Source organism: Stegostoma tigrinum, chromosome 6, assembly GCF_030684315.1.
Source record: "Stegostoma tigrinum isolate sSteTig4 chromosome 6, sSteTig4.hap1, whole genome shotgun sequence".
Lineage (NCBI taxonomy): Eukaryota > Metazoa > Chordata > Chondrichthyes > Orectolobiformes > Stegostomatidae > Stegostoma > Stegostoma tigrinum.
In genome coordinates, this window is record NC_081359.1 from 109,296,843 (window position 1) to 109,319,124 (window position 22,282).

General features: G+C 44.2%; 1 protein-coding gene across 3 annotated transcripts in view; it reads right to left on the reverse strand.

Moving 5' to 3' along the window:
* Positions 1–49: 49 nt before the first annotated feature.
* The window catches only part of LOC125453653 (beta-arrestin-1), a 152,950-nt gene continuing 130,717 nt past the window's right edge, over positions 50–22,282 (reverse strand). For 2 of the 3 annotated variants that reach the window (XM_059646845.1, XM_048533496.2), the window contains 6 exons: positions 21,391–21,528; positions 19,300–19,383; positions 17,702–17,725; positions 9,803–9,873; positions 7,707–7,758; positions 50–1,656 (listed from right to left, as the gene is read on the reverse strand). In XM_059646845.1, the coding sequence (XP_059502828.1) occupies positions 1,545–1,656; positions 7,707–7,758; positions 9,803–9,873; positions 17,702–17,725; positions 19,300–19,383; positions 21,391–21,528 (481 nt within the window). In that variant the 3' untranslated portion in view covers positions 50–1,544. The remainder of the gene's footprint in view (positions 1,657–7,706; positions 7,759–9,802; positions 9,874–17,701; positions 17,726–19,299; positions 19,384–21,390; positions 21,529–22,282) is intronic. The other variant, XM_059646846.1, reaches the window with a different exon arrangement.

A 22,282-nucleotide genomic window follows, 5' to 3' on the forward strand; every position in this document is an offset into this window, starting at 1 on the left:
ATGAACACGGCAGGCCAAGCAGCATCTCACTGTGCTCCTGAGATGCTGCTTGGCCTGCTGTGTGAATCCAGCTTCACACTTTATTATCTCCAGCATCTGCAGTTCCCATTATCTCTGATACAAGAGTCTCCAATATGTCCACATTCCCTATGTCAAACTGTGCAAGTTCCTCACAGTCCCTTTTCCTGAATTCAGTACCTACGTTCTCCTTTTCTAGATCAAAGACTGAAGAGAAGTATTCATTTAACACCCTTCTAATATTCACACACAGGTTGCCCCCCTTGGTCCCTAATGGGCTCTCTCTTTCCCTGGTTCACCTCTTCCCCTCAATGTATTTATAAATAGGGCCACACTTGCCTCAAGATCTCATCTGGGGAAATGATAGGCTCAGTGGTCAGCACTGCTGCTTCACAGCGCCAGGGGCCCAGATTTGATTCCATCCTCAGGTAACTGTCTGTGTGGAGTTTGCACACTCTCTCCGTGTCTGTATGGGTTTTTTTCCTGATGCCCCACTTTCCTCCCCGAGTCCAAAGATTTGCAGGTTAGATGGATTAGCCACGGGAAATGTGGAATTACAGGGATTGCGTTGGGAGTGGGGCTAAATCTGTGTGGGATGCTCTTCAGAGGGTCGGTGCAGTCATGATGGGCCAAATGGGCTCTTATGCACTTGTAGGGGTTCTATGAAAACAGTTGTTTTTAATGTGCATCATATTTTTGTGTTTGAGTCATTCGACTGAAGCCATAAAAATGGAAGTGCAGCTATGTCGTCTATTCCAGTTAATGTCTTTTTGGAACTTGGCCTCCCAAAGACCCTGTGAAAAGCAGTCTTCCCCTCAATACATACACCTCCCCATCATTCCCTCTAAATCTCAACACAGACATATCCAATATTCAAACCAGAAGGCACAGGAGCAGACATGTGCCATAGAGCTCATCAAGTCTGCTCTGCCATTCAGTGTAATCCCAGCTGATCTGATCATCCTCAACTCTACTTTCCTGCCTTTTCCCCATAACCCTTGCTTCCCTTACAGATTAAAAATCTGTCTTTCTTAGCCTTGAATAGACTTAATGACCTATCCTTGACAGCCCTCTGCAGTAAAGGTTTCTGCAGTTAGTAAACAAAATAAATTGAAGGACAAATGCTTAAAGCTCTGTGGGATCTTTATTTTACGTCCTGTTGGTTTTCACTCCCCTGAAGGCTGACTTCCAATCTCGGTCAGACTGCATCTTGCAGGCAGTTGGCTAATTTGTGTACCAAAGTCTTGACCCTCCCAACCTCCTTCCCCAGAACTTTCCCAACCCAGCCCCTCCACCGCAGACAATCCCATTCCCCTCCCCATTTCCCTGAAAAGGCTATGAAGGAACTGACATCATAATTGTACCAGTCTATTGTTTGGAGCCTGGCAGGTTTTGGCCTGGGACCATTGAGAAGCCTCAGTTGTTTTATTGTCTAACGAAAACAGGGAGAAAAATAAACTAATGACAGCAGCTTTTCAGGTATCGAAGATCACCGCGCCTTGCAGCAATTTGCGCGACCCCATGTTTTATCGGTCATTGTGCTGGGGTGAATTCACTCCATCTTCATCATCGTCATTGTCGTCCTTCAATCCTTTTAACCTCTGGCGAGCAAAATCCTCAAAAACAATGTCGTCGTCACTGGAATTGGAAGAGGATTCAGGGTGAGCGAGCTACCCTTTAGATAACAACCGACGTCACATTGAAATGATGTTCTCTACTTTTGTGGAGTAAAAGGACATAAGAACAGGGAGCAGGAGTAGGCAATTCAGCCCCTCAGGCCTGCTCTGACATCTGATATGATCATGATTGATCTCATCTTGGCTTGAACTTCACTTTCCTGCCTGCTCCTCATGACCCTTTAACTCGTACTAATTTAAAAATCTGTCTTGACTCCTTCTTAAATTTACTTAATGTTCCAGCATCCACTACACTCCAGGAGAGTGAATTCCACAGATTCATGATCCTTTAGACATAATTTCTCCTCATTTCTGTTTTAAATCTGTTACCCTTATCTGAAAATTATGACCCGTTGCTCTGGATTGCCTACATGAGGAAATATCTATTCCACGTCTATTTTGTCAATCCCTTTTAGCATCTTATAAATCTCAACTGGCTGTCCTCTCGTTCCTAAACTTTAGTGAGTACAGGTCTGAACTACTCACTGTCTCCTCTTGCCTATAAATAATCTCATGAAGACTGAAGAAATTTGGGCCAATTTTCCTGGAACAGATCAAAGTGATGTTCATTGTGGTCAGATCCACCAGTGCCACTGGGGATACATTTGTGCTTCAAGATGTTAGCAATGGCACGCATCAGCTTCAGCCTCCCAGATTGCCTTGATCCATTACAATTCACCTACTGTCACAATAGACCCATGGCAGACATCTCCCTGGCCCTAAGCTCACCCCTAGAACATTTGGATAACAAAAACACCTGTGTCAGATTTTTATTTATTGACATTAGCTCCGCCTTCAACTCCATAATTGCAACAAAACATATCTCCATACTCTGAGACCTTGGACTCTGCTTACCCTCTCTGCGATAGGATCCTGGGCTTCCGCACCCACAGACTGCAATCAGTAAGGGTAGGTGACCTTCTCCACAATATTCCTCAACACTGGTGCCCTACAAAGGCTGCACACCCAGCTCCTTAGTATACACAGAGATAAAAGAACAAAGAAACCTACAGCACAGGAACAGGCCCTCCAGCCCTCCAAGCCTGTGCCGATCAAGATCCTGTGTCTAACCTGTCATCTATTTTCTAACGGTCTGTGTCTATTCGCTCCCTGCCCATCCATGTACCTGTCCAAATATATCTTAAAAGACGCTAACGTGTCTGCGTCTACCGCCTCCGCTGGCAACGCGTTCCAGGCGCCCACCACCCTCTGCGTAAAGAACTTTCCACGCATATCTCCCCTAAACTTTCCTCCTCTCACTTTGAACTCATGGCCCCTAGTAATTGAGACCCCACTCTGGGAAAAAGTTTTTTGCTACCCACTGGATAGGGTCTCGACCCAAAACATCAGCCCTCCTGCTCCTAAGATGCTGCTTGGCCTGCTGTGTTCATCCAGCTCCACACTTTGTTACCTTAGTATACACAAATATTTGGCCAAGTTCAGCTCTAGCTCCATTCAGAAATTTGCTGTTGACACCACCGTACCGGGTCAAATCTCAAACAAGGACGAAGCAGAGTACAGGAACGAGATAGAGAACTCAGTGGCATAGTGGACAGACAACAGTCTCTCCATCAATGTCAGCAAAATGAAGAAGCTGGTCATCGACTTCAGGAAGTGGAGTGGAGGACATGCCCCTGTCTGTATCATTGGTGCTGAGGTGGAGGTGGTTGAGAGCATCAAGTTCCTAGCAGTAAATATCACCATCAATCTGTCCTGGTCCATCCACTTTGACATTACTGTATTGGAAACACACCAATGCCTCTACTTCCGCAGAAGGCTAAGGAAATCCACAATGACTTTTACCAATTTTTATAGATGTACCATAGACAGCATCCTACCCCGATACATTATAGCTTGGTATCGCAACTGTTCTGCCCTGGACAAGAAGAAATTACAGTGAGTTGTGAATGCAGTTCAGTCCACCCACAGGACAAGTTAGGAATACACACCACTTGTCTGAGGACATGACATTCCAACAACACTCAAGAAGCCTTTATTCCACTGACTTCATCCACAATTCCTGCTGTCTCGGGAAAGCATACAACATCATCAAAAATCCCCCCATCCGCTTATACTCTCTTTCACCTCTTCAGTCAGGCAGAAGATATAAAAGTTTGAAGACATTTACCAACAGATTCAAGAACAGCGTCTGAGACAAGAAGGTGTAGAGCTGGATGAACACAGCAGGCCAAGCAGCATCTTAGGAGCAGGAGGGCTGATGTTTTGGGTCGAGACCCTTCTTCAGAAATGGGGGAGGGGAAGGGGATTCTGAAATAAATAGGGAGAGAGGGGGAGGCGGATAGAAAATGGATAAATGAGAAGATAGGTGGAGAGGAGACAGACAAGACAAAGAGGCAGGCTTGAAGCCAGTAAAAGTGAATGTAGGTAGGGAGCTAGGGAGGGGATAGGTCGGTCCAGGGAAGACAGACAGGTCAAGGAAGTGGGATGAGGTTAGTGGGTAGGAGATGGGGGTGGGGCTTGAGGTGGGAGGAATGGTTAGGGAGGCAGGGACGAGCTGGGCTGGTTTTGGGATGTAGTCGGGAGAAGTGAGATTTTGTAGCTTGTGAAGTCCACGTTGATACCCTTGAGCTGCAGGGTTCCCAAGCGGAATATGAGATGCTGTTCCTGCCACTTACGGATGGCATCATTGTGGCACTGCAGGAGGCCCAGGATGGACATGTCGTCTGAGGAATGGGACAGGGAGTTGAAATGGTTCGCGAATGGGAGGTGCAGTTGTTTGTTGCGAGCCGAGTGTAGGTGTTCCTCAAAGCGGTCCCCAAGCATCCGCTTGGTTTCCCTGATGTAAGGAGGGCACAATGGGAACAGCAGATACTGTGTAACACATTAGCAGATGTACAGATAAACATCTGTTTGATATGGAAGGCCTTCTTATGGTCTGGAATGGGGTGAGGGAGGAGATGTAGGGGCAGGTGTAGCACTTCCTGCTGTTGCAGGGGAAGGTGCTGGGTGTAGTTGGGGCTGGAGGGGAGTGTGGAGCGGACAAGGGAGTCACGGAGAGAGTGGTCTCTCCGGAAAGCAGACAAGGGTGGGGATGGAAAATGTATTTGGTGGTGGGATCAGATTGCAGATGGCGGAAGTGTCGGAGGATGATGCGTTGGATTTGGAGGTTGGTGGCGTGGTCTATGAGGGCAAGGGGGTTCTATTTTGGTTGTTTTTGTGGGAACGGGGTGCGAGGGATGAGTTGTGGGAAATGCGAGAGACACGGTCGAGGGTATTTTCGACCACTGTGGGCAAGGACATCTGGGATGTGTGGGAGTGGAATGCCTCATCCTGGGAGCAGATGCGGCAGAGGCGAAGGAATTGGGAATAGGGGATGGCCTTTTTGCAGGAGGGTGGGTGAGAGGAGGTGTATTCTAGGTAGCTTTGGGAGTCCGTAGGCTTGAAATGGATATCGGTTTCCAGGTGAATGTCAGAGATGGAGATAGAGAGGTCCAGGAAGGAGAAAGAGGTATCAGAGATGGTCCAGGTGAACTTAAGGTTGGGGTGGAAGGTGTTAGTGAAGTGGGTGAGCTGTTTGAGCTCCTCGTGGGAGCATGAGGCGGCGCCGATCCGTCATCAATGTAACGAAGGAAGAGTTGGGGCTTAAGGCCAGTGTAGCTTTGGAAGAGAGATTGTTCCATGAGTCCTACAAAGAGGCAGGCATAGCTTAGGCCTATGCTCGTACCCATGGCCACCCCCTTTGTCTGTAGGAAGCCTCCCTAAACATTCCTTCCACCACAAGCCCCATCCCCATCTCCCACTCACTAACCTCATCCCACTTCCTTAACCTGTCTGTCCTCCTTGGACCGACCTATCCTCTCCCTAACTCCCCTCCTATATTCACCTTTACTGGCTCCAACCCCACCTCTTTGACCTGTCTGCCTCCTCTCCACCTATCTTCTCCTTATCCATCTTCTATCCGCCGCCCCCTCTCTCCCTATTTATTTCAGAATCCCCTTCCCATTCCACATTTCTGAAGAAAGGCCTCGACCCGAACCATTAGCTTTCCTGCTCCTCTGATGCTTCTTGGCCCGCTGTGTTCATCCAGCTCTACACCTTGTTATCTCAGATTCTCCAGCATCTGCAGTTCCTACTATCTCAAGAACAGCTTTTTCCCTGCAGTTATCAGAATTTTGGAAGGATCTCTCATATATTACAGTTACTCCTTCTCTGCGCCTCCTCTGTAGCTGTTACACTATCTTTTGCATTCTGTTCTATTACTCTAATGTACTTATGTAAAGCATGATTTGCCTGGAAAGCACACAAAACAATACTTTTCACTGTATCTCAGTACATATGACAATAATAAATCAAATTAAACACTGACCAAATCAAATCAAATGAACATTGGGAGGATTCACCATCACCAATCCTTCAGTCTATGTTACTGATACTAAGTGAGGAAAGATGCCCATTTAAAATCTTTAGCAGATGAGAGGCATGAATCTTGTTCAATAGATTATGCTTATTCCAAAGTATCACAGAACTATTCCAAAGGATCCTATTCAGTCCATCATGACTGCACTGGTTTTATGATTTAATCTAGTTCTATTCCATACTGTTAATCTCCTGCCTTTTTCCCATATCTTTGCACACCATTTCTATTCAAATAATCATCCAGTGCTCCTCTTGAACCTGCCTCCACTACATTTCCAGACAGTGCATTTCAGACTCTGACTTCTCGCTTTGTGAGAAAGTCTTTTTTCACATCAACCTCACTTCTTTTGCACATCACTTTAAATCTATGCTCTCTCTTTCTTGTTCCTTTTTAAAAGCTATTTACAAGTGAGTTTCATTAAGAGATGAGATCCATGAAAGATTCTTATGAGACCTGAAGTTAGACTTCAGACTAAGTTTAGCTCAATTGAACTGAGCACTGACAAACTTCCAGGAACTTTATATCCAGATGAGTGGATCTTATCTTGTGATGTCAGTTACCCTAACTCTAACCAGTTAATCCAACCAAACACTAACTCCCTAATGCAACAGCTCACTGAACATGCCTTTTAAGACTGTTTAAAAGAATTCCAACTGTCAAGAAGAGTTTTTATAAGAATTTAGACCAAGAGAAGATATTTCCACTCATTCTCTGAAGGGTCATCTCAGACTCAAACTGTTATCTCTGTTTCTCCTTCCACAGATGCAGCTAGACCTGCTGAATTTCTTCAGCGCACTCTGTATTTATTTCCACTTATTCTTGGGGACATGGTGAATTTTAAAAAGGTAAAACAATGTCTGCCAATTTTTTTCTATTTATTCATTTTATGGGATATGGGCATAGCTGGCTGGCCAGCATTTATTGCCCATCCCTAGTTTCCCTTTGAGAAGATGGTGGTGAGCTGCTTCCTTGAAGCACTGCAGTCCATCTGCTGCATGTTGACCCACAATGCCCTTAGGGAGGGAATTCCAGGATTTTGACCCAGTGACAGTGAAGGAACGGCAATATATTTCCAAGACAGGATGGTGAGTGGCTTAGACGGGACCTTGAAGGTGGTGGTGTTCCGATGTATCTGCTGCCCTTGTCCTTCTCGATGGGAGTGGTTGTGGGTTTGGAAAATGCTGTCTGAGGATTTTTTTTGATTAGAATGGCATAGCAGGCCCAAATGGCCAAATGGCCTACTTCTGCAACTAACTTCTATGTTACAAAGGGGTTTTTGAATTGGAAGGTTTTCCACTTTGGGAGAGACTGAAACCAGAAGTCGTCAATCTATGATTGTCTATGACTGGCAACAGGATAGAATTATGCATGTGGGAATTATCCCACTCCAGGGAAAGATCCCTGGACACATCCCAGGAAAAACAAATCACATTTTCATATAAGCAACAGTCACGCAGAGTCATACACAAGCACAGACACTGGTGTACACAGACACACACACAGACACATACACACACACAGACACACGCGCAAACACACACACACACACACACACACACACACACACACACACAACGATGGTCACTGAGGACACACTTGGATCCACTTTTAAGCAGAAATGATGAACAACCTACTTGGTGTCAAACTCAATCAGGTTGGTGTCGATGGGAACCTCATTCTCAGGAACTGTAAAAAGAAGAACATTCACACATCAGACACTGAGTGTCCAGTTTGTTGATCTTCTGGAGATTTTGGAATCTCATGTTGTTCTTGCTGAAACAGACCACAAGAGGTCATCACACATCCCCTCCTGTGTCCCAGCTTTGTTCCTCCACCTTCCTCACCTTCTCCAATCTCCTGCTACCACTTGTTCTCTCCTTCCTCCACCTCCCCCTTTTATGACCCCTTTCCCACCCTTCTCCTTCCCCTCCTCCCAAGATATACAGACTTTCCATTGAGAAGCTGTTGTAGGTCATTCTGCCCATTGATAAAAACATAGCTGATCCAAAAGTGACTTCAACCTTATAGTCCTACCCATCCCCAATAACCCTTTGACTCCTGTCAGTCAGGGAATTCCCAATAACCCCCTTCCCACCACCTCACTCTTTCACTTTTCCCAATGTCTTCCTCCCTTGCTCTCCCTTTGCCATTTCTCTAACCTATTGCTCCTCTCTCCATCTCTCGTCCAGCCACTTCACATTCCCCTCCCAGCCTCTCCCTTTACTGTTTCATTACTCCATTGACTATATTCAAGACAGAGATCAATGAATATTTTGTCAATGAGGCAACGAAGGGATAACGACTGGAACTGGAAAGTTATGTCACTGGGCTACTAATCCAGAAGTTCAGTTAATGTTTTGGGGACATGGTTTCAAATCCTTTCATAACAAATGGTATAATTAACATTTCATGAATAAATCTGGAATTGATTGCTAGTCTCAGTGATGGCAATCATGAAACTATCAAAATAAAAATCCATGTGGCTCAAAAAATGGCATTTAGGGAAGGAAATCTGCCATCCTTACCTGGTCTGGTCTATTCCAGAGTCATAGCAATTTCTGAAGAAGGGTCAGTGGACAGAAAATGTGAACTCTGTTTCTGTCTCTGCAGATGCTGCCAAACCTGCTGAGTTTCTCCAGCAATTTTTTTGTTTTTGTCACAGCTATTTGACTGACTCTTAATTGCCCTCTTGAAATGACAAACCAAGTCACTCAGTTTAAGGGCAATTAGGGATGGCTAACAAACTCTGGCTTAGCTAGTAGTACCCAAATCTGATAGATACACTACAGTTCAAACAGTCCATGCTGACCATAATCCCAAACTAAACTAGTCCTACCCACCCGAGCTTGGCCCATGCCCCTCCAAACATTTTTTATTCATGTATTTATCCAAATGTCTTTTAAATGTTGTGACTGTACCTGATCCACCATTTCCTCTGGTAGTTCATTCTACACTCAAATGACTCTCTGTGTAAAAAAGTTATCCCTCATGTCTTTTCTAAATCTCTCTCCTCTCAATTAAAAATATGTCCCCTAGTCTTGAAATAACATGACCCTAGGGAAAAGACGCTGCCATTCACCTTATCTATGCCCCTCATGATTCTATAAGGTCACCTCCAACCTCCTTCACTCCAGTGAAAGAGGTCCCAGCCTATCCAGCCTCTCCTCACAATTTAAAACTTCCATTCCCAGCCGTGTCCTGGTAAGTCTTTTCTGAATCCTTTCCAGCTTAATAATATCCTTTCTAGAATATGAAGAAAAGCAAAAAGCTTACTGAATAGCATAGCATGCACAAGTATTGTATAGCCCACTCTTTATGAAATCACAGAATTGTTACAGTAGTGAAGGAAGCCATTCGGCCCATTGCATTTGCACCTACCCTATTATCAAGTGCCAATGTCCTGCCTTTCCCCCATATCCCTGCGTACAGTTTCTATTGAAGTAACCATCTATCCCTCTCTTGAATACTTTAATTGCTCCTGCTTCCGACACATTTCCAGTCAGTGCATTCCAGACCCAAACTACTTGCTGTGAGTGTGATTATAATATCTGCATTAAAATTGCTTATGTAAAACAACTTGTGATTTATGTCACTTCACTAAAGGTGTTATCTGAATGCAAATTTTGTACTTTTGGTGGATCCATTCTGTAGTTCAAAGCGTTGTTTGTTCAGATTTTATTTGCAGTTGAGTCCACCGTTGGATGGCTTCATGTCATTTTAGTCTCCTTACCTTCTCTGTAGAATGTCTCTTCCTCAGGCTTAGCATGCATTAACGTAAACGGCAGCTCCACAATCACATCACTGAAAGGCAAGCAGAAGCAGGTTTGTAGTGTGAGTGATAATGGGAACTGCAGATGCCGGAGAATCCAGATAACAAAGTGTGTAGCTGGATGAACACAGCAGGCCCAGCAGCATCTCAGGAGCACAAAAGCTGACGTTTCGGGCCTGGACCCTTCATCAGAGTGGGTTTGGGAGATGCCTGCCAAGTCCTGTCTCTCCCAATCTCTGTCCAGCTGGTTCTATCAGTCAGAAAGAGTCACACACAGCTGAGTGTGTTCCAGCATCTGGGACAGCCATCACAGGCATGCATAGGGAAGGGACACCACCTGCGACCATCCAGCTACAGTTCACTGAGCTGCTGGTAAGTGGGCCAACACCTTCCCCGCAATACGTATTGAATTGTGCTTTTGGATCAGCTATTGAATTGTGCTGACTGTAATGGTGGTACAGTAGTAACTGCACTGGGCCAGTCATTTCAGGCTCATCCTCTGAGGACATGAGTCCAAATCCCACAGCAGCAGCTGATAGAATTTATATTACCTTTTTTTTAATACAGTGAATCATAAAATCTAGCAGAAGAAGTAGGCCATTCAGCCCAACGAGATTGCTCCACCATTCAATGAGGTCATGGCTGATCTGATAATCTTCATCTCCACTTTCCTGCCTTTACCCCAGAACCCTCAATTCCCTTACAGATTAAAAATATCCATCATAGTCTTGAATATGCGTAATGACACAGCCTGGACAGCCCTCTGAGATAAAGAATTCCGCAGATTCACTCCCCTAGAGAGAAGAAATTCCTCCCAATCTCTGTATTAAATATTGAACACCCAACTCTTAAATGATGTCCCCTGGTCCCAGACTCTCCCACAAGAGGAAACAATCTCTCCACATAGAGTCATACAGTAGTACAACATGGAAACAGGCCCTTCAGACCAAACTGGTCCATGCTGACCATGGTGCTCACTCAGTTAGTTCAAACTGCCCGCATTTGATCCATATCCCTTTAAACCGTTCCTATCCATATACTTATCCAAATTTTTTAAAATGTTGGTATTGTCCCTGCCTCAACCACTTGCTCTGGCAATCCATTCCATATATGCATCACTCTCTGCATGAAGACATTAACCCTCAGATCCTTCTTAAACTATCACCTCTCACCTTAAACCTATGCCCTGTAGTTTTCAATTCCCCATCTCTGGGAAAAAGACTATATGCATGCATCCTATCTGTGCCCCTCATGATTTTACACACATCAATAACCATGATTTTGTGCACATCAGTAACATCACCTCTCATTCTTCCATGTTCTAAGGAATAAAGTCTTATCTTGGTCAACCTCTCCCTATAACTCAGGCCTACTGGTCTTGACAGCATCCTCATAAATCTTCTTTGCACACTTTCAGAAGTTAACATCATTGTTGGTGCTTTGAAACAATCATCGATGTTGCCAAGAAATTTTTCCAGGTTGAGAATTAGTTCAAACCCAGTTCCCATCTGACAGACAGCTCCTGAGACAACTGCGAGGCCTTGTTTAGGAGCAATTTTACAGCCTTGTCGCCGCTTTGCCACTGGAAGAACACACCCCAACCCTACAACTTTCTCATTGTTGGCAGACAGCTCCAAATCCATGGAGGCAGCCCTCAGCAGACCATTGAGGGAGAGGAGGGGGCAATCGGATCAGAGGTTCCAAGGTACAATGTGGGCTGGAATCGCTTCAGTCACCTCCTAAATAATCTGTGTAGAAGGCAGTCCAAAGAAGGTTCACTAGGCTGTCATGCATATAGAGAGACTGTCTTATGATAAGTTGAGTTGGTTGGGCTTATATTCATTGGAGTTTAAAAGAATGAGAGATGACCATATTGAAATAAAAATGGTTTTCGGGGCTTGGTAGGATAGATGTGGAGAGATTGTTTCCCCTTGTGCGAGGGTATAGTCTCAAAGTAAGGCATTGCTCATTTAAGACGTGGATGAGGATGAATTTTTTCTCTGAGGGTAGTGAATCTGTGGAATGCTGTACTACAGTGGGCTGTTGAGGCTGGGTCATTGAGTATATTCAAGGGTGAGAGAGATAGATTTTGAAATATATTGATAGCTACAAACAGACTGATTGGTTTGGACTGTGTTTACACTCTGACCTGCCTCAGCAGCGCCTACCTCTCCCATTGAGCTGCCACGAGGCTACAGAGCAATCTACGTCCTGAATATGACAGAGAGTGCCAATGCAAACAGTTAGGAGAACACTTCCTAGAAGGCTGCTCAAATAGTCTCGCTGCCAATAAGTGTGGTCTCAGGATCTCTGCTTGATCCTGAGCACTGAATTCTGCAAATCCAAGAAACAGTCATTCTGTAGATTCACAGAAAAATGGGGCAGGCAGAAAGAGCTAGACAGAAAATGAGAGAGGGAGAGAATCAACAGACTGAGGGAGGGTCGCAAGAGAGACTGATGGACAGACAGACAAAAACAGACAGGCAGAAAGAGAGAGAAACAGAGAGAGAATCAAAGAGAAATTCACAGACATCCCCAGCTTTTCCAACATGACCATGTACCTAAAATCCTGCAACCCTGGAACCATTCTGGTAAATCACACCTGCACTGTTTAACATTGTTCCTAAAGAATTAAATTGGCTGTAATTCTGTTGTTGGGGCCTAATGAATGAGTTACTCAATGCCTCCATTTATGAAGCCCAAATCCCATATGCTTTGATAAGTGCGCATTCAACATGTGCTGCCCTCTTCACAGATTAATGCGCATAAATGCCCAGATCTTTCTTCTCTTGCACATACTTTAGAACTCTGCTATCAAGTCTCTATTGCTTTTCTCTAACCCTTTTGACAGATTCCATCACTTTACATTTCTACACATTAAATTCTTTTTGTCCAGTCTACTAGCCCCACCCTTATCAAAGAAGGTTAATACTCAAAACTTTCACCGCTCCTTTCCTCCAGAAGCTGTCTGGCTTGCTGTGTTCTTCCAGCCTTCTGTTTGTCCAACTTGGATTTTGGCATTTGCATTTTTTTTGACTGGAGCTGTGAGGCTTCAGTGCTAACAACTGAGCCACCGTGCCGCCCCTAGCAAATCCTAAAATTTTACTCTTGATTCCAATTCTCAAATTAATTATATACATAATTTTAAAATGTGGTCCTGGTATGATGTACAACTTTGAATTAAACTTATATCTTGTGAGTTATGAAGAGAAGACGGAAAGTGTAAATTCAACTTAAAGTTATGAAAAGGAGAGATTTCTTAAATGTTGTTTAGTGGGATCAGTGGTGGGAGGTCTGGAGGTTTGTTGGTATTTATGCATCTTTTACGAACCTTCACGACCCTTGAAATGATTTAGTAGTTTATTAAAAATAAAGTTTGGTGCAGAGGCTGAGGTACAGACAAAGAGACAGAAAAATTGTCAAGTTGGCCAGTCATTCAGTGCATGGCGCACCGGAATGTGCAGGAATGGAGCTTAAACTGTGCAGGAAGAAATTCTGCAAGACTGCTGGAACCTGAGTTTAGGGAACTTGTATGTTTACTCTGAAGTTGAAGGAATAGCAAATTTAGTTTTTTGATTGTTTTCGGTGTCTCAAGGAGAGATAACAACTGAAGGAAGAAACTTCTCGTGAATATGTAGAAATACACTAGAAGAAAACCAGGTGCAGGTGTACAAGCCTGTGCAAGAACCAGGGCCCGATGTCTTCTGAAGTTAAGTCAATTTTTATTTTATCTAAGCTAACCAGAACTCACCTATTCCATGGGTTTTGATTTTGTTACAGTGTTCAGTCCTGCGCGCCTTGCTGATTGTGGATCACATTAATGATTTAGATTTAAATGTAGGAGGCATAATTGAGAAATTTTCATAAAGGACACAAAAATCTGGTCAGGTGGTTGATAGTGTAGAGGGTGTCTGTCAACTGTGGGACGATTTCAGTGGTTTGGCTGAGTGGGTAGTCAAGTGGCAAATAGAGTTCAGTCTGGAGAAGTGGGAGGTCAGGTATTTAGGGATATCAAATAATGCAAGGGAATACACAATAAATGGGAGAGGGTATTATCAAGAGGGGTGGAGAAGGTGAGGGAACTTGTAACTCCACCATTCCCTGAAGGTGACAGGACTGATAGATAAATTGGCAAAGACTGTACATCACTAGAGACCAGAGGGATTTGGGAGCTCTCTTCCATGAATCCAAAGCTACAACCAAGTAAAAGGGAAGGCAAATGGAATATTGGCCTTTATTTCAAAGTAAATGGAGTATAAAAGTTGTGTCAGTGATAATGGGAACTGCAGATGCTGGAGAATCCAAGTTAATAAAATGTGAGGCTGGATGAACACAGCAGACCCAGCAGCATCTCAGGAGCACAAAAGCTGACGTTTCGGGCCAAGACCCTTCATCAGAGAGGGGAATGGGGTGAGGGAACTGGAATAAATAGGGAGAGAGGGGGAGGCGGACCGAAGATGGAGAGAAAAGAGTATAGGTGGAGAGGAGAGTATAGGTGGGGAGGTAGGGAGGGGATAGGTCACTGCATCCCAAAACCAGTCCAGCCTGTCTCTGCCTCCCTAACCTGTTCTTTCTCTCACCCATCCCTTCCTCCCACCCCAAGCCTCACCTCCATCTCCTACCTACTAACCTCATCCCACCTCCTTGACCTGTCCGTCTTCCCTGGACTGACCTATCCCCTCCCTACCTCCCCACCTATACTCTCCTCTCCACCTATCTTCTTTTCTCTCCATCTTCGGTCCGCCTCCCCCTCTCTCCCTATTTATTCCAGAACCCTCACCCCATCCCCCTCTCTGATGAAGGGTCTCGGCCCGAAACGTCAGCTTTTGTGCTCCTGAGATGCTGCTGGGCCTGTTGTGTTCATCCAGCCTCACACTTTGTTATTTTGGAGCATAAAAGTTGGGAGGTTTTGCTATAACTATGCAAGACACCAGTCGGATCACAGCTGGAATATTGTAAATGCTTTTGGGTTCCTTATCTGAGGAAATATATACTGGCATTGTAAACAGTGCAAAGTAGGTTCACCAGGCTGATAGCAGGTTTGGGGAGAGGTTGAGTAGGTTGGGCCGGTACTCATTGGAATAAAGAAGAATGAGGGGCGACCTCGTTGAAACATAAAAGATTCTCAGGGAACTTGACACAATAGACATGGAAAGTTTGTTTCCCCTTGTGGGACAGTCTAAGACCAGGCAGCATCATCTCAGAATAAGTGGTTGCAAATTTAAGTCAGAAATGAGGAGGAATTTCTTCTCTCAGAGGGAAGTGGAGATGTTTAATTCTTACCGCAGAGGGCTGTCAGGTCTATATTATTAAGTATATTCAAGACTGAGATTTTTAATCAGGAGGAGAATCCGGGGTTATGGGGAAAAGGCAAGAAAATGGAGTTGAGGATTATCAGATTAGTGATGATCACATTGAATGGTGAAGCAGAATGGCCTCTGTCTATTCCTATATCTTCTGGTCTTACAGTGTAAAGAAGAAACATGGGATGGTTTCCTTCACTGGGTGAGGTATTGAATACAAGATCAGGAACGTAATGCTGGAACTATGTGAGACACAGGTTCGACCACAGCTGGAGTTGGGTGTAGAGGCCTGGTCACCACATTAAAGAAAGAACATAATAGCTCTAGAGAGTACATAGAGAAGGTTTACAAAACTGTTGTCAGGGCTTACAAAATTTAAGCTATGAGGAAAGATTGGATAGGCAAAGTTCGTTTTAAGTAGAACTGAGGATGCTGAGGGGAAACAATTGAGATGTACAAAATTATGTTGGATAGAGTGGACAGGGTGGGCTTGTGTCCCCTAGAGGAGAGGTTAGCGAACAGGGACACAGAGTTGAAGAATTAGAGGGTACATGAGGAAATCCCTTTTCACCCAGAGGGAGGGAAGAGTCTGAAATTCACTGCCCAGTTTGGGGGTGGAGGGGTATACTCATTGAAAAGGAACCTGGATCTGTCCCTGAAAACTGTCCCTGGAGCCTGCAAGGATACAGAGCAGGGGCTGGAAAGTGGGATTGGAATAAGTGGCTAGTTTATTCACCCAGTGCATAGAGTTTGGGCCGAATGGTCTCTTTCTCTGCTATGATGTTTCTATGGTCCTGTGGTTCAGTGTGAGACTTTGGCTCTTAAAATCCATATGAACAACATCTATCACATTCTCTTCCTCAGCCTTCTCTCTTCATTGTAAACAAATTAGATACGTTGAAACACAATCACGGAATTGTAAAGTTAACACATGGCAGAAAGAGATTATTCAGCCATTTGTATGATCTGGTTCACCAAATGAGCAATTTACTTTGTGCCATTCTGCCACCTTCACCTTGTACCCTTCATATCCTTCTTTTTTTTCAAATAACAGTCAAGTTCTCTTTTGGGGATCTCAATGAACCTGCCTCCACCACACTCTCAGGTAGCGCATTCCAGCTACTAACCACTCACTGCAGAAAAAGGTTCTTCCCCTTCAGTCTCCGTTGCTTCTTTCGCCCAATTATCTTAAATCTGTGTCCAAACATTCTCAACTCTTGCACCAGTGAAAACAGTTTCTTTCTATCCACTTCTGGCTCCTCTTGATTTTAAACACATCAGTTAGAGAGGGAAGCTGAGAGGCAATCTAAGAAAGAGTCCCAAGTTCTCGTATCCATCTTCAAAGCCAAAATTCCGCATCCCTGGAACCACTCTCATGAATCTCTTCTGCACTTTCTCCAATGCCTCCTGTTATGGACCAGACCAAACCCCCTTAAAATATATTAAGAAGATAGACTAGACCCTCGCTTTTTCTTATTTTAAAAGGTAGGTTTAATGCTTTTTGTTCCAGGTGCAATTTGATTGGTCAAACTACTGGACTTTAAGTAAACACACTCTATTTTAACACTACAGTTAAAATAAAGACAAAATAAAAATAGAAGAAATAGGCTTAACTGTAACTCTAATGAAATAATCACCAAATAATAGAGAAAATAACTGCTGTTAATTAACTGTTCAGATTTAGTAACCTCCCATAAACTTGTCAAAGACAAATTCAGTAAAATAGATTGTCTCAAATTTGAGCAGCAGGAAGGGAACACCAGTTTTCAACTGAAACAGAGTGAGGAATAAGAACTTCCACGTCCAGCTTCAATACCCCAGCAACTGCAGAAAGTTAAAACTAAAAACCCTGGTTCTGTGAGAGCCTGACCCCACACATTCAGGTTGCTTTTGTTGTTCCAACTTTAAAAAAAAACCCAAAGTTTCACAAGTGGTTTACATTTTTGGCTTTGAGTAGATCGCTTGGTATTTCTGTCTCAACATTTGTTCACAAAAAAAGGACAATATACATAAGTTAAATCTATATTGTCATCACACACATCTTTCCAAAGGAATGATGCCCAGAACTGTACATAATATTACAACAATAAATGTCTCATACCAGTGCTCTTGTACTCGATGCCCATATGAATAAAGCTCAGGATGCCGTGTGATTTATGAATTATTCTCTTCACCGGTCTGACCTTTTATCAGGCTCTGCTGGCTGCTTCAAGTATATAGTCCAAATGCAGGCTTAATTCACTGGGTTTCATTTGAATTTCACCGTTCCTTTTGTAATTATTGGTTATTTTGATTTGCACCTGCACCTTCCCACCTCCATACTCCCATCTCTGTCCCCATCCCCTCCACTGTTCAGCTGCAGATCTGAATACCCAGCAGCTCCACTGCACTGAATCTCGCACTCCGTACACCTGGCAGTGTTTTCTCCCTCTAAGTCAGTGTTGTGATCAATAATCACCTCAGATAGAAAAAATGCGTTCTGCTGAAGCAAGAAACGGCCGACACAGGTTGGAGTAAAATGGTTAATGAGTGACAGACTAAAAACTTCATCATTTACCTTGTCGCAAGATCTCCCAAAATGCTAGCATTAAAATAAAGAGCAAGAGGGAGACATAGATTTGATGAACAAACCAGCAGTTTGGTTAGTGAAGGAAACAAGATCAATTCAACAGAAAGAAAAATAATCAAACTTTGTTCATCATTTAAGGCAACATTCTTTTTATTTATTCACAAGAGATGGTTGTCCTTGGCCAGCATTTATTGCCCATCCCTAGTTGCCCCTTGAGAAGGTGGGGGTGAGCTGCTTTCTTGAACCATTGCAGCTCATATGCTGTAGGTTGACCCACAATGCCCTTAGGGAGGGAATTCCAGGATTTTGACCCATTGACACTGAAGGAATGGTGATGTGTTTCTGAGTCAGGATGGTGAGTGGCTCGGAGGCGAACTTGCAGATGGTGATGTTCCCCTGTATTGGCAGCCCTGTCCTTATAGTTGGTGGTAGTCATGGGTTTGGAAGGTGCTATCCAAGGAGCCTTCATGAATTTCCGCAGTGCGTCTCACAGTTCATACACACTGCTGCTCCTGAGTGTCAGGGATGTGGATGTTTGAGCATGTGATGCTGCCTTGGTTTAAGTGGCATCAAGCATCTTGAGTGTTGTGGGAGCTGCTCTCATCCAGGTAATTGGAGTATTCCATCACACTCCTGCCTTGTGCCTTGTAAATGGTGGACAGGCTTTGGGGAGTCGGGAGGTTACTTACTCACTGCAGAATTCCTAGCCTCTGACCTGCTCTTGTAATCACTGTGTTTATGTGGTGAATCTAGTTGAGTTTCTGATCAACGCTAACCACAGAACGCTGATAGTGAGGGATTCAGTGATGGTAATGGCATTGAATATCAAGGGCTGATGGTTAGATTGTCTCTTGTTTGATAAGGTAATATTTTGGCATTTGTGTGGCACAAATGTGACTTGCCAAACCTGGATATTTTCCAGAGATAGTAGGAACTGCAGATGCTGCAGAATCTGAGATAACAAGGTGTGGAGCTGGATGAAACAGCAGGCCAAGCAGCATCAGAGGAGCAGGAAGACTGACATTTCGGGCCAATTTTGAAGAAGGGTCTGAGCCCGAAATGTCAGCCTTCCTGCTCCTCTGATTCTGCTTGGCCCACTGTGTTCATTCAGCTCCACACCTTTCTATCCTGGATATTTTCCAGGTCACTTATCAAATGCCCAATAACGATACAAGAGATGAGGAATTGGTGTTATAGTTGTAATGTCACTAGACAAGTAAGCCAGACCCTTGGCAAATTTTCTGAGGACATGGCTTCAAATACCATCACAGCAGATGGTGAAATTTATATTCAATAAAATTCAGGAATATGGAGTTGGCCTAATAGTTGTCCTGTGATCACTGTTGATTATCTTAAAAACCCATTTGGTTCACAAATGTCCCTTTGGGGACAGAAATCTGTTATCATTATTTGGTCTGGTCGACATATAATTTTAGACCCATAGCAATATGTTTGATTCTTAACTGCCCTTAGCTATGGTTAGTGACAAGCCATAAATGCTGATCCAGCCAGTGGCACCTGCATTTTCTGCACAAAGTTTTAAAAAATTGAAATAACTCGCAGAGCATCAAGAAATCTCCACTTACCCCCCTCTAGAAACCACCAGCTTCACTTTGACTTTGTAAGATACCATGATGCCCAGAATCTCTTTACTTGCGCCATCTCGTAGTCTGTTGTGTAAGAACACCGTCAAAGTTAATTCAATCATCAGACTCACTCTGTAATATATAGTGGGGGAACTGAACACATGTTTTCTCTCTCTCTCCACATGGGACCACAAACTTCAATGGCTCACTGATGTGCCTCATTATTTGCTGGGATTGTCCTGGTTCTCAGGATTCCCTATGGGAACATTCAAAGATGGAGACAGATATTTATGGCATCTGGCACAGTATCTTCTCATCACCAAATTCCTGGGAACTAATGAGGCAACAGGTTAGCCCTGCTGCATCACAGCACCAAGGACCTGGGCTCGGTTCCACCCTCCGTTAACTGTCTGAGTGGAGTTTGCACGTGCTTTCTATGTCTGAGTGGGTTTCCTCTGGGTACTCCGGTTTCCCCTCACAGTCCAAAAATGTGCAGGTTAGGTGGATTGGCCATGCTAAATTGCCCCATAGTTTTCAGGGATGTGTAGGTTAGGTGGATTAGCCATGGGAAATGCAGGGTTACAGGGATAAGGTAGTGGGTGGGTCAGAGTGAAATGCTCTTCAGAGGAGCTGTGTGGATTCGATGGGCTATATAGCCTGCTTCCACAAAGTGGGAATTCTATGATTCTAATGAATTCAGAACTATCAGCACAAATTAGACTGAGGCCGCTCCACAGCCAAATAAGGCAACAGTTTTCCACAAAGAGTAGTATCAGAACTCCCTATCCTAAAGACTGTGAAAGTTGGGATCCAATTCAAGACTGGGATCCTTAGACAGCCCAACATTGATTGGTCCCTGTCATAATTACCCTTGAGAAGGTGGTTGCGAGGTGCCTTCTTGAATTGCTACCATCCAATGTGGTGTAGGCAAACCCTCGATGCTGTTTGATCCAGTGTCACTAAAGGAATAGTGAGATATTTCCAAGTCTGGATGGCAAGTGGCTTGCAGGGAAACATGCAGGGGATGGTGTTTCAATGCTCTTGTTTTTTTAGAGGGTTACAGGTTTGGAAGATACTGCTGAAGGAGCCTCGGAGACTTATTGCAGTACATATTGTAGACGGTACGCACTGCTTTACTGAGCATCTACGGTGGCGGAGTAGTTAGAATAGATTCTTAGAATCATAGAACCACTACACTTGACCCATTCAGTCCACACCAATCCTCTGAAGAGCATCCCACCCAAACATATCCCCTACTCTACACCTGTAACCCAACATTTTCACCTAACCTGCACATCTTTGAATATTTATGAATGTGGCACCAATCAAGCGAGCTTCTTTGCCCTGGTTGGCATCAAGGGGGGTCCCTAAGGCTCTCTCTTGTTGGAGAAGGTACTTGGTGTGGCATAGGCGCTTGTGTGACATGAATATTATTCACCACTAGGGGGCAGCACGGTGGCTCAGTGGTTAGCACTGCAGCCTCACAGCGCCAGGGACCCAGGTTCGATTCCAGCCTCGGGTGACTGTCTGGGTGGAGTTTGCACATTCTCCCCGTGTCTGCGTGGGTTTCCTCCAGGTGCTCAGGTTTCTTCCCACAGTCCAAAGATGTGCAGGTTAGGTGGATCGGCCATGCTAAATTGCCCATTGTGTTCAGGGTTATATGGGGATGGGACTGGGTGGGATGCTTCAAGGGGCAGTGTGGACTTGTTAGGCCAAAGGGCCTGTTTCCACACTGTAGGGAACCTAATCTAATCTAATCGCTGACCAACCCAAGCCCAGATATCGTCCAGGTCTTAGAAATGAGCCATGAGTGATAACAGTTGAGTACACAAGCCCTCCTGCATCGATTCTGAGCAATTTACTGAAGGAAAACCCTAATTGCAGTGTTTGAACTGAGTGCTAACTCATTATCCAAAGGTGAAGCCAGCACAGGTCTGATGGGCCAAATGGCCTCTTGCTGCATCATTTTCTGATTTAAGGCTAAACCAAATATTCACATTCAGAAGACTTTCAATGTGAAGCATTTATTCCTTTCAAATATTGATGTCCAGTTTCAAAAACTAGTACTATTAGATGGTTGAACATGCTTACAAGGTGCTGGAAGCCAGGTTTGTGTCTTCATGCTTGAGCTTCCCATCTAAAGCCAGGCCACGTTTCTCTCGGTTATTGGCTAGGTATGGTGTCAGGGTGTAAACTTTACAAAACGTAGAGCTCGGGGCCACAATGTCACTGCAGACAGACAGAGAGATACAGAGAAAGTTAAAACTGGAGAACCCATCATAAAAGCACAAGAAATAGGAACAGCAGTAGACCATCTGGCCCATCTATAGGATGATAGCTGATCTGATTGGTCCATATTCCTACCTACTCCCAATAACCTTTCACCCATTTGCTTATCCGAAACTGTGCGCCTCTGCCTTCAGTATTCAAGGAGTCTGCTTCTATTGCCTTTTAAGGAGGTGTTCCAAAGACTCACCAGCCTCTCAGAGAAACAATAATCCTTAATTCAACATTTAATTGGGGCATGGAGTACAAGAGCAAGGAGGTGATGTTGAACTTGTACATCATGCTTTATAGATTGTGAAAGCTGGGGTCCAGTTCAAGACTTGGATCAATGGACATCTCAGCATTCATTGGTTCCCCTCGCATTTGCCTTTGAGAAAGTGGTTGTGAGGTGCCTTCTTGAATTGTTGCGATCCAATGTTGTGTACACAGACCCTCAATCCATTGATCCAGTCTCACTAAAGGAATATTGATATACTTCCAAGTCAGGATGGTTAAGTGATTTGGAGGGAAACTTTCAGGGAATGGCATTTCAATGCTCTTGTTTCTCTAGGAGGTAGAGGTTTTGGGTTCGGAAGATGCTTGAAGGATCCTTGGAGACTTGTTGCAGTGCATCTTGTAAATAGTACACATCTCACAGAATGAGGATTGGGTACAGTTGTGGGCATCACTTATAGAATCATGGAATTCCTACAGTGTG